We start from the raw sequence: 15,437 nt of genomic DNA, 5'->3' as shown, positions 1-15,437 counted from the left end.
CCTAAGATAGACACCAGCAACAGCCACTGGAGGGATGCTGTGCTGGGGATGGATAGGGCCAGTTGCTCTTCCCCTGCTAAATATAAGAGAATTGCCACTTTTAAGAAGGTGTGTCTTTGCTCAGTTAGCAGGTTTAAATATTTTATAATACTTTATTTTATACTAGCTGATCTGGCGCAGACCATCTGCGCCCCTAGTTCTCCTTGCCATTTCTCCCTCCCTTCAGCCCCAGTCCGTTCTCCATCCTCCCCTGCTCCCTTCAGCCCCGGTCTGTTCTCCGTCCTTCTCCCCGCTCCCTTCAGCCCCAGTCCGTTCTCCATCCTTTTACCCCCTCCCTTCAGGCCCAGTCCATTCTGTGCTTGGCTTTCCTTTCCCTCCCTGCCCACCAGCGGCAGTTTCCCTTGCCAGCTGGCATGGCTGGTACTTTCCTTCCCCACCAGCCAGGCTGCACTGCAGGAACTTTCCCTCCCTGCCGGGCTGGGGGAGATTTCCCTCCCTGCTGTCTGGCCACTGCTGCCATTTTCTCCCTGTCCCCGCCAGGCAGCTGCTCATAAACTCTTGTGAGAGCTGCCACACATGGGATTAGCGACAGGTACGTTTAGGAGAATTATATATACAGATTTCAAATATTTTAAAATAAAAATATTTCATTTTAAATAAATATATATGTAAATAAAAATCCCCACTCAACCAAAAAGCTCACTGCCATGGACAAGTCAACCAGTCTCCCTTCCTTGCCTCCCCTCTACCTATTGTGAGCACATGTACTTACCCTATGCACACCATTCCTGAACTCTTTGGGGGAAAGGGTGGGACGTAACACACAAAACGATTGCTGGAGTAACATCATACCACAAGCACCACACTTCAAGTGTAAACTCTACTGCAGTTGGGGCATACTGTAACCAGGGGGAAAGGATTCCATATCCGGTTCCCTTTAGACAGTCACTTATCCTTGTTTAATTTAAGACTACATTACAGACAGCCCCCCTAGGGAATGGAAGAAAAAGCCCCAATGGTTCAGCTTCTCACCTTGAGCACAATAAGAGCAGAGGGCAAACCTTAGAGCATCAGTGCCACATGCTGGAATCCCTTGAGGGAAATCTCGCCGCTGGAAAGGGTCAGAGACAGGGAGAGATTAGAACAGTCAGGAGCTACAGAATTAAATGGGAGTGGTCCAGAGAGGGAGGAAAACCCACCTGGCCTTCCATAGCAATGGCAACCTCTCTAGGATCTAAGCTGCTTTTTTGAAGCTTCTCCTGTAGAACCTGAAATGGGAAGGAAGATTCAGTTAAGAGAAGTGGACAGAGAGGTAGGGAATTCTCTCTCTAGGATCTTCCCCACAAGCAATTCCCTTCATAGGTCATCACAGACAGCACTAGCTGTATACTCTGTACTTATACACAGGGCTACAACACACACGGGGCGTGGGGGGGGGAATCGAGGTAGAATTCGATACTACAAGAATCTCAGCTTGTTTTGTCTTGATCTCATGGCTGTGAAGGAAATCTTTTATACAAGTTGACTAAAAGTTCAAAGTGGGAAGTTGAAGAAATCATGTACCTAAACTGTTCTCCCCAGTAAGGTTATGCGATATTGCCTCCAGACTGTATCACTTCAGATTGCAGGTGGTAGAATCACAAGTTTGAACACTTCCCCATGAGAAAAAGAACACCCCACATATAGAAAAGCAGGATGGTGGGGAGAAGGCTAGCTAAAACATCCCTCAATAAGGTGCTAGTTTTCAATGCAAATTCTTTTCAGAGAAAGCATTCAGATATGAGATCCCCCCACATCACCTTTGCCCAATAAAAGCTGCATTATGAGATATATGTCATCCCAATTAAGAGAAGACGCACTTAAAACTTTCAGATGGTATTTAGCCCCTCAAGTTCACAATTCGTATTCACACTAATTAATTCATATTTACACAAATCTATTCATAATTCCACTATTCATATTTGTAAATCCATCTGCCTTATGTGTTGGAGAGGGCGTGGGCTGAAGGGATCTTACTTTTAATATATGGTGGGAATGCCCAATGGTCACAAAATACTGGGAGGATGTCTTTCATGTAGTGGCAACTGTTAAGAGACAAAAACTCTCTCCAGGCCCCCAATTAGCTCTCCTATCAATTGCAAGACCATTTAGATTCAGACCTCCTCCACAAATATTTAATTCTACAACTTCTGGCAGCAGTTAGAATGGAAACTGGTGTGCATTGAAGGATGGGTAACATGGGGTCAGTCACCTTAAGTGGTGCTGCGGGAAAATGCTTGACTAACAAGCAGAAGGTTGCTGATTCGAATCCCTGCGGGTACTATATTGGGCAGCAGTGATATAGGAAGATACTGAAAGGCATCATCTCATACTGCACGAGAGGAGGCAATGGTAAACCCCTCCTGTATTCTACCAAGGAAAACCACAGGGCTCTGTGGGCGCCAGGAGTTGAAATAGACTTGACGGCACACTTTAACATGGAGTCATGGAATACATGGTACACTAGAATATGGGCAATTGCGTTAACAGAAAAAACCCACACAGCACGTAAGGAATTATCAAGGAACATAAGCTCTTTACATGGTGTGCCTTATTAGTCGTGTCAAGAATATGCCGGATTATCCAAGACCACCTTCCAGTCAAAATTCTTTTTGGGACAGGAGGCATCAGAAATGTTCATGCTTTTTGAGACCATATTCTTACTTTGTACTGATAGCACACGTAAAGCAAATGATATATTATAAATGTAGCAGACATACAGAAAATATAAATGCTAGACCCACTATTGATAAATTACTGCAATTATATAACATTGTGACCGGAATGCTTTGTATTCTGCATTTGTTTTTGCTTGTATTGTCATTCTTTTCTTCTTTTTAATGTTATGTTATGAAAATTTTCCAATAAATATATTAGAAAAAGAAAAGCTGTATCACATGATCCTGCTTCCAAAATAAGTTCCGAGTCCTAAGGCTAGCTTTTCTATACAACCAAAAGAAACTCATATAATTGGGGAAAGGGCTAAACCCCCTTCTCCCAGACTGCAGTTCTGATCCAAATCCCTCACCCCACAACTCTGAGGAAAAATAAAAAGTGTCTCAAGCTTTAACTGATCACAGATTTGGGTAACTTCATGTATTTGGACTACAACTCCCATCACGCCCAGCCTTGGACCACTGTGGCCAGGGAATGGAAGCAGTAGTCCAAGCACAAGTTACCAAGATAGCAAGAGAATTACCTGCAGGGAAACCCCATGAATAACATCAAGGGGGTCAATGACGTTCCCAAGAGATTTACTCATCTTCCGGCCATGAGCATCACGGACCATCGAGTGAAGGAAAACCTGCAGCAGAGACAAACACACACAGCTCTGCTAATAATCTTAATCCCTCACCTATAACATTTACACACCTACCATCCCAAACCCAGAATTCACAATAAAGTTGTCATTATGTATTGAAAGCACACACACACACACACGTAATAAGTTTGTAATAGTGGATTTTCACTTAATTTGTACCTGGAAATATCAAATTCATCAACAAGATTAAACAACATGCAGATTACCAGTTATTCTCCAAGAGGCTCTATTCCTGCTCTAGACAAGATTAGGTAGTGATACTTGCTGACCAAGAAGTACAAGTGCAAATAACTATCTACATATACTTTGCTTCCAGCAGTCCCATGGGTCTTGCCACAATGCCCTCTGGTGATAAATGTGCACTATGTTCAGTGGTTTAGCTCATACCTGAGAGAAAGGTAATTCTCCAGTTAACTGTTTGCCAAGCATCACCATCCGGGCCACCCAGAAGAAGAGAAGGTCACTTCCTGTCTCCAACAGGCTATTGGGATAGAACTGCTGGAAGTCTCCTGTCTGTGAGGGAAGATACAAATACCCCTGAAGTCATCACATGACATACCGACCTCTGACCGTAATTGCTTTCCTCCTCCCTTCACACCATCTCCCTTTTGCCTCTGGATTGATCTTATAAGCAAGTGATTGAATTCAACAATCACTTAAGAACATAAGAACAACCCTGCTGGATCAGACCCAAGGCCCATCTAGTCCAGCATTCTGTTTCCCATAGTGGCCTACCAGATGCCACTAGAAGCCACAGGCAGGAGTTGAGGGCATGCCCTCCATCCTGCTGCTACTCCCCTGCAACTTGTTCAATACAACTGAACAACCACTTGTTTGTCAAACTGAAACCCAGTGTTTGATATGGACCTGGGAGACCTGCTTCCAAAGCCCTCTTAAGAACACTCTGTGACCTCCAGTTACCCTCTCAAGCTCAATTCCACAACTGTAACATGGTTACAAGAACATTAAACCTGACTCACGGGGTTCTTGTGAAAGCAAAGAGAATAAAGGTTATAAATGGTTTTGTACATCAAAAGTGATCCCTCTCTGTAACATGTAGGTTGAACAGATTCACATGAGAAAGTGTTGCTCCCACTTAAAATGTCACAGCAGCTGCTCAGTTCCTTCAAGCCCCACCCGCATAAGTGGCCATGACTGGCAGGAAGCGAACAGAAAACAGAATACGGTCTTGCTGGAGGCCCTAGAATAATCTTACTTATCCCTGCTGGTGGTGAGGATACACTTATTCTGTTAGACAACTACCAACCGTGTATGAAGTTGCCTTCTAGTCAATCAGACCATTGATCCATTTAGTCCAGGCCTGCTCAACTTTGGCCCCCCAGCTGTTTTTGGAATACAGCTCCCATAATCCCTAGCCATAATGGCCAATAGCCAGGGATTATAGGAGTTGTAGGCCAACATCTGCAGGAGGGCCAAAGTTGAGTAGGCCTGGTCTAGCTCATCAGGGATTCCCGCCCTTCTTGTTGGACCAGACAACTGGATTGTTGCTGAGGATGGTGTTGTGTCTGGATTAATATAGGGAAGTGCCTGAATTGAATTTGTAATAGCCTGTAAAGGTCTATGTATTATTATTCTTTATATTTCTATCATGTCCTTCCAGTGTACAAGGTTCTCCCCCTCCCCATTTTGTCCTCTCAACAACGCTGTGAGGTAGGTTAGGCTGAACAATGGTCCAGACTCCAGGGTCATGTGCTTCATGGCTGCTTGGGGATTTAAACTTTCCACAATACAGAGAGGAATTGTCTTTTGATGTACAAAGCAATTGATAATCTTTATTCCACTTGCCTTCAGAAGAACCCTGTGAGCCAAATTTAATATTAATCCAAACAATTCCCATCACCCCCAGCCACAAGAGCTTTCAGTCAACAATATCTGGGGACCCAAAGTTGGGAACCCTTGGTCAATACCAGGGCAGCTCAACTCTGGCCCTCCTGCAGATGTTGGCTTACAACTCCGCAAATCCCTAGCTCCTGACCACTGTGGCTGGGGATTATGGGAGTTGTAGTCCAAAACCAGATGGAGGGCTGTGTTGCCTCTAAGGTGCACACGTGTGCGCATGCACCAACTCCCAGACCCTCATGCAGGCCCACGCCATGCTGCCCAACTGCCCGGCACCCAGTGCCAGGCACCCCGTTTGCTACCCTCCCTAGCCAAGAAGCATTACCGTGCTTCCCCCCTCTCTCCGGCCACATTGCCACAGATGCCTCCTTCTCCCCCCCGCCGCCCCCCCACCGCCAGCCGGGCCTCCTCTTCCTCCTCTAGTTCTGGCTGTGCAGATGTCGCAAGATCTGCAGCAGCAAGAGGATGACGGGAGGTGGTAGCTCCCACCCCCGCCACCAGCAGCCAAGCCAGACAGAGCCCAGAGAGACCAGGGTTGAGGGCCTGGGGGGAGGAGGACAGGAGGTGGAGGCGGCTCTCCCCCCGGAAGCTGCAGACAGAGTAGCTGGAGGAGGAAGGGAGGTGACAGTGGCTCCCCAGTGGCTCCCCTCACCCTGGCAGCCCAGAGAGACCAGAGCTGGGGATGTGGGGGCGAGGGAGGGAGGAAGAGGAGGACAGGAGGCAGCGGCGGCTCCCCCCGCACCCCATGCAGGGGGGAAAAAGGCTAACAATTTTTTTCCTCCCCCAATTGCCACTTTCCAAGCACATGCGTGTGCAGTGTGAGAGGTTCAAACCACTGGGTTTGCTTAGCACTTTTTTATATCTAGTTTATATTGTTGGTAATCTGCTCCCCCAAAGACTACTCACCTTCTGTGGCCAACCCAATGCGGCAAAAGGAAAGAGACCAGAGGAAAACCAAGTGTCTAAGACATCAGCATCTGATGAAGGGGAAAACGAACACAAATTCTTTCTTGAAAAAGAAATCCTCTGGGTTTAAAAAAACAAACACACACTGGGTGCTAAAGACAGGGAAGAGCGCTGAAAACAGAGGAATGGAAAGGAGCCAAGGCAGAGAGCTGGTCTTGTGGTAACAAGCATGAATTGTCCCCTTTGCTAAGCAGGGTCCACCCTGATTTACATTTGAATGGGATGCTACACATGAGCACTCTAAGATGTTCTCCTGAGGGGATGAGGCCGCTCTTGGAAGAACACCTGCCTGCTTGCATGCAGAAGGTTCCAAGTTGCCTCCCCGGCATCTCCAAAACAGGGCTGAGAGAGACTCCTGCCTGCAACCTTGGAAAAGCTGCTGCCAGTCTGTGTAGACAATACTGAGCTAGATAGACCAATGGTCTGACTCGATATAAGGCAGATTCCTATATGTACCTATTTGGGTACAGGGACTTTTCACTGGGGCTCTCCGTAGCAGGGAAAGAGTTAAGCAACACTATCACCTGGGCTCCACATTTCCCTGAGGGCTATCCTGGTTGCCTTTCCTAGCTTTGAAGGCCTGAGAAAGGGAGATAGGGTAAGTCTGCAGTGCCCATTTTGGTTAAGGAAGGAACTCTGAAATGTCAGAGATAAGTGGTTGGACATCAGCAAAGAATGGGGGTGGGGAGTCCTCAGATGGGGACTTCTCAGGCCCTATCCAACCCCAGCACAGCATCCTTCCAGTGGCTGTTGCTGATGTCTATATCATGTTTCTTTTTTAGACTGTGAGCCCTTTGGGGACAGAGTCCCTCCCAGGACTGTTGCTGGTGTCTCCCCTGTGCTTCCTTTTGGACTGTGGGCTCATTTGGGACAGGGGACAAATTTCTAATTATTTTTGCAATATAAACCACTTTAAGAACTTTTTGTTATTAAGAACAGGTTGCATTGGAGCCAGTGTGGTGCAGTGGGGAAACTCAGGCTTAAATCCCCAATCAGCCATGCAGCACAGGACCCTGAACATGACAGGTTCAGCCTACCCTATCTCACAGCATCATTGAAAAGATAAAATGGGAAAGGGAAGAATGTTGTATGCTGTCCTGGAAGAAGGACATGATATAAATCTCTCTATATATATTTCTCTAAGGCATACCCATGGCTAATCCCATGTGTGGCAACTCTAGCAAGAGTATGCGAGCAGCTGCTGGCAGAGGGAGAAGAAAGTGGTGGGCGAGGCAGGAAACAAAACAGCAGCAGCGGTGGCTGGCGGGCGGGCGAAAACGGTGATGGCTGGCCAACTGGCCAGCCAGCAAAACAGCAGTGAGGAAAATGGCTGCGGGCAGGTAGAAGAACACAATGGTGGTAGGAAACAATGTAGCGGGAGGGAAGAAAGCGGCAGCGGCAGGCGGGCAAAACTAGAGGCGCAGATGTTCTGTGCCCGGCCCAGCTAGTAAGGAATAATAATACATAGGCCTTTACAGCCTATTACAGATTCAGTTCAGGCAGTCTCCTATATTAATCCAGACACACCACCACCCTCTCTCCCAAAATGGTGAGTACTTGCAACACCGCTTTACCTCTCACAAGCTTGAGATCCTCTTCCGATTTTTGCAGCATGGCTGCTGCTTTTCTCCGAGCTTCCGCTTCTGTCCTGCCCACTACCCATAATCCATCATTCTCCTTCAATTCAAACAAAAAGGAATTAAAGATCCTTCTCCCAACCACCACCAGCTGTGGGATGACATAAAAGCAGAAGTGCTAGCACTCACCTCTCCTAGGTCAGGCGACCCAGAAAGCGTAACCCGATAGGCTGGAATCTGATGGCCCCACCATAGCTGGCGAGAAATACACCAGTCACTGTGAAAACAATCAAATGACACTTAAGAAAGCTGATTATTGGTGCCCTCTACCCATACACTTTCTGCAACAATTAACTCATATTTATTTATTTATTAAAAGATTTAATATACCACCCAATCCACAGATTCAGGGCGGTGTACAAAGCAAAAACGGAATCAGAGATTTTAAAAATATAGCTATTATGGGTACAAAATGGATAACTTCATGTTATCCTTCACCATGAAGAAAACATGAAGGGTGAGGTACCATTGTGATACACACAGAAAAACACAACTCTGTTCAGGAGCTAAGCAACAGGAAAGTCACCAACATGGATAATTCAAACAGCCTCTCAATAAAGCACGTTCTGACTGACCAGTCATGGGACATGCTGTCAAGACTGGAAGACAAAGAGAGGATCACTGAAGAATTGCCTCCCTCTCACCTGGTATTCAAGAGCCAAGTCCTCCAGTTTTTCTCATGGAATTTAGGAGTGAACTTCAAGTATCCAGATTCCACAGCCTTAGAAGAAGAGGAGATGCACTAGATTAACTCAGTGTTGACCAAACCAAGAGCTTGGATGAGGAAGTTAACCCCTATACCCAGAACAGATGGATGCAGGTTGAGAGGGCATGCCCTCACCTCTTGCCTGTGGACTTCTCGGGGCATCTGGTAGGCTGCTATATGAATGCTGGACTGGGTGGGTCTTGGGCCTGATCCAGCAGGGCTGTTATTACTAGGGATGTGCACGAATCGATTTTTTCAATTCAATTTGTGCCTGAATTGAATCACCTGATTTGTTTTGTGTCTGAATCTGTTCCCCCGAATCACCTAGATTCTATTTAGATTTGATTCAGACCACTTATAAAGGTCCTAGGGGCACCAAATTTGGGTAGTGGCTAGGTACCCATGGATGCCACGTACCACTCAAATTTCAATCTAGTGGGGCACTTGGTTGATTTTTAATGATTTTTAAAAAGTTTTTACTGATTTTGTATATTTCCACCATAGGAAATAATGGGGATTCGAAGTCGCCCAATCCTAACTCTAACATGGATCCTCAGCTTTATTTATTTATTTTTTTAAAGCTAAGCTCCAGCCCTTGCAGAAGTGGAGTTATGGAGCAAAATGTGCCATCACTATTTTTCAAGTGTTTGGATTCTTTGGTGTATAACATTTCCTCATAATGAATCCCTATGAGGATTCATTACACACCTTCATTTCTTCTGTTTATTTTGACTGTCATTGGACAGTGCCAACTGTCAACTGCCATGTGTCAACTACAACCCCAACCCCTACCCCGCACAGGGGTACTCAGTTTATTTTTTAGGAATTTTTGAGGTGTTTAGATTCCTTTGTGTCTTCATTATACACCTTGATTTCTTCTGCTCATTTTGATCCCACAGCTTTGTGGGTGGGGAATTAGTGGCATCACATGTGCCAACTACCCCTAACCCGCAAGCCACTGGGTACTCAGTTTATATTTTAGGAATTTTTGAGGTGTTTAGGCTCTTTGGTGTGTAATGAATCCTCATAGGGATTCATTATGAGGAAAGGTTATTAGACACCAAAGAGTCTACACTTGAAAAAATTCCTAGAACATAAACTGAGTAGTACCCCACTGCCTTGCGGGTGGGAAGGGGTGTAGTTGGCACATGGCAATTGTCACAGTCCAAAAACAGTCAACATGAATAGAAGAAATGAAGGTGTGCAATGAATCCTCACAGGGATTCATTGAGAAAAAGTTATTATACAGCAAAGAATGCAAACACTAGTGACCACACATTTTCCTCCATAACTCCACTTCTACAAGGAATACAGCTTAGTTTGTTTGTCTGTTTGTTTTTTTAAAGAAAGTTGGGACTCTGGGGGAAATGATAGGAGGAATCCAAATCTCGAATTGATTCGAATCGAATTTGGTGCAACTCAATTTGGACCCGAATCTAGCCAATGGATCATAGGGGTGATTTGTTCTGTCTCCAAATCACCTGAATCAGCTAGATTCCGGTACAAATCATGGGCTTTGGAGATAATTCCTCCTATTTGTACCCGAATCTATTTGCACATCTCTAGTTATTATGATTTAATTCCTGACCTAGCCCATTGTGGAACTTCTCTCATCTCCACCTAGTCCCCAAGAATGTTACCACCAAACCCGATTCCAGATGTAGGAGTGGTGCCAGAGTGCTTGGCGGGCAGCCTGCAGGCTTGGTCAGGAAGGGTCTCCTCACAAGGTAGAGGCGTCTCAATGGGAGAATATGCCCAGCTGAAAGGAGGAAGGATGAGTAATAGGAACTTCCTGATCCTATTTAAGATCCTCTTCAGCTCTGCTCATCCAGCTGCTATCTGCTGTAACCAGCTCCTACAGGTGAAGCTTGAACATGATAGATGGGATCTGAGAGATCCTTTCAGCAAGTACAGGAATTACCTCCAAAGCCCAGCGAGCCATTTCTTCACACTGGACAAACCACTGGTTCTTCAAGAGGTTTTCAATCACATCCCTGGAGCGGCTGTGGGTGAAGATATGGTGAAAGGATCAATTCATATTTCCTGGCTTGCCTTTCATTTTGCAATGTCATTTCCCCCAAAGCCCTCTTTGTATTATATAAGACTGACATAAGCAAGGATAGGCCCCTGCCTTGGAACAACATACAGTCTAAACGTTTCACATGAGAAGCTGCTTGAGCTCATCTTTTCCACAGAATTTTGCCTCCCGTTCGTTTCCATCTGTGAAAGACAGAAAGGAACTGAAAAGGAAAATCCACGAGTAATTAATAGAGGCTTTTGACCAGGTGTGCCAACCAAGTATACAGAACTCATTGCCCCACAAAGTGACCTGAGGCAGTGAAAAAGGAATACTTTTTGTAGTCTTTGAATTTGAAAAAGTGGGGTAAAGAAGAAAAAGAAAGAACTGCACACTCAGGGTAAACATCCCAAACAAAATCTACCTTGGATATACCTGGAAAAAACATTGGAAAGAACTAACAGAGGAGAGGAAGGAGAGCGGAACAAAAGTGTGGTGTTTTAAATTTCTCTACCTTTACCTGCAAAGAGGGAGGACCATAGGATGCTCCTTTGTACCCCGATAGAGGCCTCTCTCCTTCAAGGCAGCCAACACCTTCTCTCTGGCCAAGAATCTATTCAGCCCCTGGGAAAACAGAAACAGAAACAAAACATTCTCAGGCAAATGTACCAGTGAGATGCTTGCACAGTCAGTGCATTACCTACAGAGCTTGATCAATTCCACACAGAAAACATGATACAAAACTAAGTTCAGAAATTGTGATCTCGGGCCAATCAAGTTTTTTTTTAAAAGTTAATGTTTTTGGCCAAATGAAAGGATGCATACCTCCCCATGAACACAAAAAACCCCAAAATTCAGACAAAAAGAAAGGTTCCAATCAGCAGTTCATCATTCCACTCCACACCCTTGTCATAGCGAGGGTTCCATGGCCGCCTGGTATGTGTGGAAAGAGGAGCCCCAGCTGGGGACTGCAGATTGTGCAGGGATTGTCCCTGAAGTTGTGTTGTGCTTGCAAGTGCAGTTCACCTATGGGGAATACCTCTGCTCCCCACTCCAGCTCAACATTAGTACATAAGAACAGCCCTGCTGGATCAGGCCCAAGGCCCATCTAGTCCAGCATCCTGTTTCACACAGTGGCCCACCAGATGCCACTGGAAGACACAGGCAGGAATTGAGGGCATATCATTACTGGTACTCAGAGGCATCCTGCCTTTGAGGCTGGAGGTGGCCCACAGCCTTCTGACTAGTAGCCATTAATAGTGGAACTATAATCATAATAAAACAATTTCTTTTTACAGTGTCACAAGATGTGCCATCTTAGATGGTTGCATCCCTTAAGCCGTTCCTGACCTGACTGATCAGCAGATGTGTGGATTACAACAGATTCCTATGTAACATTCTGTAGCAAATCATACAAAATACAAGCAGCCTGGAGGCGCCTCAAAGGGCATTCTTACCTGAAGCCATTCCCCACACTCTGCTGTCATAGTACCGTCCTCTGCAATGACAGACACGAAAGGCAGGCTGTGCCTACGGCCTAGTTCGTAGTCAGCATGGCTGTGTGCTGGGGTCACTTTCACAGCCCCTGAAAGATGGTGCAAAAGGAGAAACAACTCTCAGTGCCAAGTACCCCATGCCTGAGGCCACTGTAGAGCTTTCCATGCCATGCTAACACCCAGCTTCTGTGTGGTAGGGCTGATTGGTGCTCACCCGTGCCCACATCCTGCTCCACCATGGGGTCAGTAATGATAGGAAGGAGACGTCCGGTGAATGGATGGCAAAGCCTCTTGCCATGCAGGTGCTGGAAACATTCAGAAGGATAAATCAGGTCACCATGCAATCAGCACCCAAGAAAATAAAGAGGGGTTCCCCTTCCTACAAACTGTTGCAATATGCTACCCATGAGGCTTCTGGCCTCTATATACCAGTTTCAGGGGAGCAATAGCAGGAGAGAGGGCATGCCTTCACCTCTTGCTTCTAAGAGGCATCTGGTGGGCCACTGTGTGAAACAGGATGCTGGACTAGATAGGCCTTGGGCCTGATCCAGCAGGCTGTTCTTATGAGTACAAAGGTACATTATACTGAACCAGGCAACTAGAGCATCTACATATCAACATAAAGCAGTTCACCTAGTTCAATAATAATCCAGCCAGGAGGAACTCTCCATGGTCTCAGGCAAAGAAGGATTCTTTTCCAGCCCTGCTACCCAAGACTCCTTTTAGCTGAAGATGCCACAATTTGAAGCCAGGACTTCCTACATACAGCGTGTGTGCACCACTGTTGAGCTATAGCCCCTTCACCAGAGGAATAGGGTAGAAAAGCCTTACTGTATACCGTGGGTCATCTGGATGAACAGCAACAGCCACATCTCCCAACATGGTCTCTGGGCGGGTTGTGGCCACAGGCAATTCCTCACCTATCCTCCCTCAAGGGAATTGAAAATCAGACAGAAAAAAATAGTTTAAGAAAAGGAACGGAATTATTTTAGTCAAAAATATAGTCTTTACAAGGTGGGGAAGTGAAGGAGGACTGTTTATGACAATTTGTCCAGGGTTACTTTTCCTTAAGCGATCCATTTCTCTTTATTCCAGTGTTTTTCATGCTTCCTATGTTTAGGAAACCCTTTCCACACTGATTTGTCTGCTAAGGAAACTCTCTGTGCCTGCCACTGAAATTCAGATGTTGCAAAGGATTCTAGTACTCACATTCTAGAGTGTACCCTAAATTCACACAGGTTTCTTAGGCCTCACTGTTATCCTAGAAAAACTGGGAAGCACTTAGGAGCTTCCCAATACTCTCTTGTTTTTTGTATACTGGTCAACAAAGACAGACAAGTTGTCTTCCATTTTCTTGCTGAGGAACCACTGTTAAGCTTCTAAGAGAGCATTATAGCCATAGCTCCAATAAAGTTTTACTGGCTACTGACAGATTGCTGCTTTTAAGGAACACTGAAGTGCCCAGGGATGTAGTTTGAAAACCACTTACATGCCTCAACTGATCATGGAGTAATAGAATATTTCAAACAGCAGACCTCCTAGACATACTGCAACACTACCCACTAATGAAGTTGTACCTCTTCATAAGATTTACAAAGAAATGACTTCTTTTTGTTAAAGAACCTTATTTTTTAGCCTACTTTCTAGTAGGATTATGAGATCACCTGGCATTCTGTGTGTCTGTCCGTGTGTCTCCCTACCACTACCCCCAACTTCGCAACACCTGGACCAATATGAACCAAATTGGGTACAGTTGTAGGGACACATAGGGACACCTCAACGGCATAATTTGTGATGATGGCATCCAACCCGATCCAAGATGGCAGACACATAAACTTTTGAGGCGCAAGTGGGCTAACTTGTGAACCGCCTAACTGATCTGAACCAAATTTGCTACAGTTAGCGCAAGTGCACTAACTTGAGGACCGCCTAACCGATTTGAACCAAATTTGGAGCAGCTGTAGTGAGGGACACATAGAGATACCGCAATGGTGCGGTATGTAATGATGACATCCACCCTGATCCAAGATGGCGGACATTTGAGGTGCAAGAGGTCTAACTTGTGGACCTGATTTGCACCAAATTTAGTCCAGATGTAGAGACAGATGTAGAGAGGAGAGCAGGCTGATTAGTTCTTACTAGAACTTGTTATTTCTTGAATAAGTCTGTATGGTGTTAACTTTGCCACAATTGAAAAATCTGATAGTTTTAGAAAACAAAATTCTCTTCAGAGAGTTGTTTTACAGATTCCCAGTATCTACCAAAAGATTGTTCTGGCTCAAACTGGTTGAGAGTCAGTATGCAGAGCAATGGAAAGAGTCTTGGACCAGGGAACTCTGTATTAAAATTCTATTTCTGGCAAGAAACATATCAGGTAATATTGAAAGAGTCATAATCTCTTGTCCCAGCTTCCAGAGTTGTTGTGAGGATAAAGGTGTTTGTTGTAAACAGCCCAGAGTCATGAGTTTGAGATGGTATACAAATATACTAAATAAAATAATAGAAGGTGAGATCAAAATTCCTTGAAGCCGCCTTATACCGTGCCAGTCCATTGGTCCCTCTAGCTCAGTACTGCCTACACCAGGGCTGCACAACTTTGGCCCTCCAGCAGATGCTGGACTACATCTTCCACCATCCCTGACTATTGGCAACTGTGAGTGGGGATGATGGGAGATGCAGTCCAAAGTTGTGCAGCCCTGGTCTACACTGAGCAGCAACAGCTTTCCAGGAATTTTGGACAGGGGTCTCCCAGCCCTGCCTGGCGATCCTGGGGATTGAACCTGGGATCTTCTCTACCACTGAGCAACAGCCATTTTGGCCTCAATATATGTTGTCCTGAGCTCCTTGGAGGAAAGTCAGGATACAAATGGGATAACCACCATCCTATTTAAGCCCTCTTCAGGCATTGGTCTTCGATTTGCCTTTCATGGCTACAACTCTGAAGCGGGTTGGAAGTTCTGCCCTGAAGCTGTCACTCACCTGCTCCAGCTTGCTGGCACACGTTTTTATTTTTTATTTATTTTATTTTATTTATTTAATATATTTTTATACTGCCCAAAACTTACATCTCTTGGCAGTTTACAACAAGATAACAACAACATTAAAACATTAGTTTAAAACAAAAACAAGAAATTTAAAACACAATTAAAAATTTTTAAAACAATATTCTAAAACAACATTCAAAACAATCAAAACAATATCAGTTAAAAGCCTGGGTGACCAGATGCGTCTTTAAAGACTTTTTAAAAATTGTCAGAGATGTGGAGGCTCTTATTTCACTAGGGAGCACATTCCAAAGCCTCGGGGCAGCAGCGGAGAAGGCCTGTCCCGGAGTAGCCACCAGATAAGTCTGTGGCAAATGCAGACGGACCTCTCCTGATGATCTCAATGGGCA

At 45.3% G+C, this 15,437-nt stretch overlaps 1 protein-coding gene across 6 annotated transcripts in view; it reads right to left on the bottom strand.

The window, feature by feature from the left end:
• VARS2 (valyl-tRNA synthetase 2, mitochondrial) overlaps positions 1 to 15,437 on the bottom strand; it is a 48,975-nt gene that overhangs the window by 12,181 nt on the left and 21,357 nt on the right. For 5 of the 6 annotated variants that reach the window (XM_053295822.1, XM_053295818.1, XM_053295819.1 and 2 more), the window contains 13 exons: positions 12,875 to 12,972; positions 12,258 to 12,348; positions 12,005 to 12,132; positions 11,068 to 11,171; positions 10,452 to 10,533; positions 8,469 to 8,545; positions 7,954 to 8,041; positions 7,762 to 7,864; positions 6,128 to 6,198; positions 3,749 to 3,874; positions 3,239 to 3,343; positions 1,200 to 1,268; positions 1,033 to 1,111 (listed from right to left, as the gene is read on the bottom strand). In XM_053295822.1, coding sequence (XP_053151797.1) covers positions 1,033 to 1,111; positions 1,200 to 1,268; positions 3,239 to 3,343; positions 3,749 to 3,874; positions 6,128 to 6,198; positions 7,762 to 7,864; positions 7,954 to 8,041; positions 8,469 to 8,545; positions 10,452 to 10,533; positions 11,068 to 11,171; positions 12,005 to 12,132; positions 12,258 to 12,348; positions 12,875 to 12,972 — 1,221 coding nt within the window. The remainder of the gene's footprint in view (positions 1 to 1,032; positions 1,112 to 1,199; positions 1,269 to 3,238; positions 3,344 to 3,748; positions 3,875 to 6,127; positions 6,199 to 7,761; positions 7,865 to 7,953; positions 8,042 to 8,468; positions 8,546 to 10,451; positions 10,534 to 11,067; positions 11,172 to 12,004; positions 12,133 to 12,257; positions 12,349 to 12,874; positions 12,973 to 15,437) is intronic. The other variant, XM_053295820.1, reaches the window with a different exon arrangement.

Source organism: Hemicordylus capensis, chromosome 2, assembly GCF_027244095.1.
Source record: "Hemicordylus capensis ecotype Gifberg chromosome 2, rHemCap1.1.pri, whole genome shotgun sequence".
Classification (NCBI taxonomy): domain Eukaryota; kingdom Metazoa; phylum Chordata; class Lepidosauria; order Squamata; family Cordylidae; genus Hemicordylus; species Hemicordylus capensis.
Note: the sequence above shows the minus strand (reverse complement) of the source record. Positions and strands in the feature narration are given on the sequence as shown.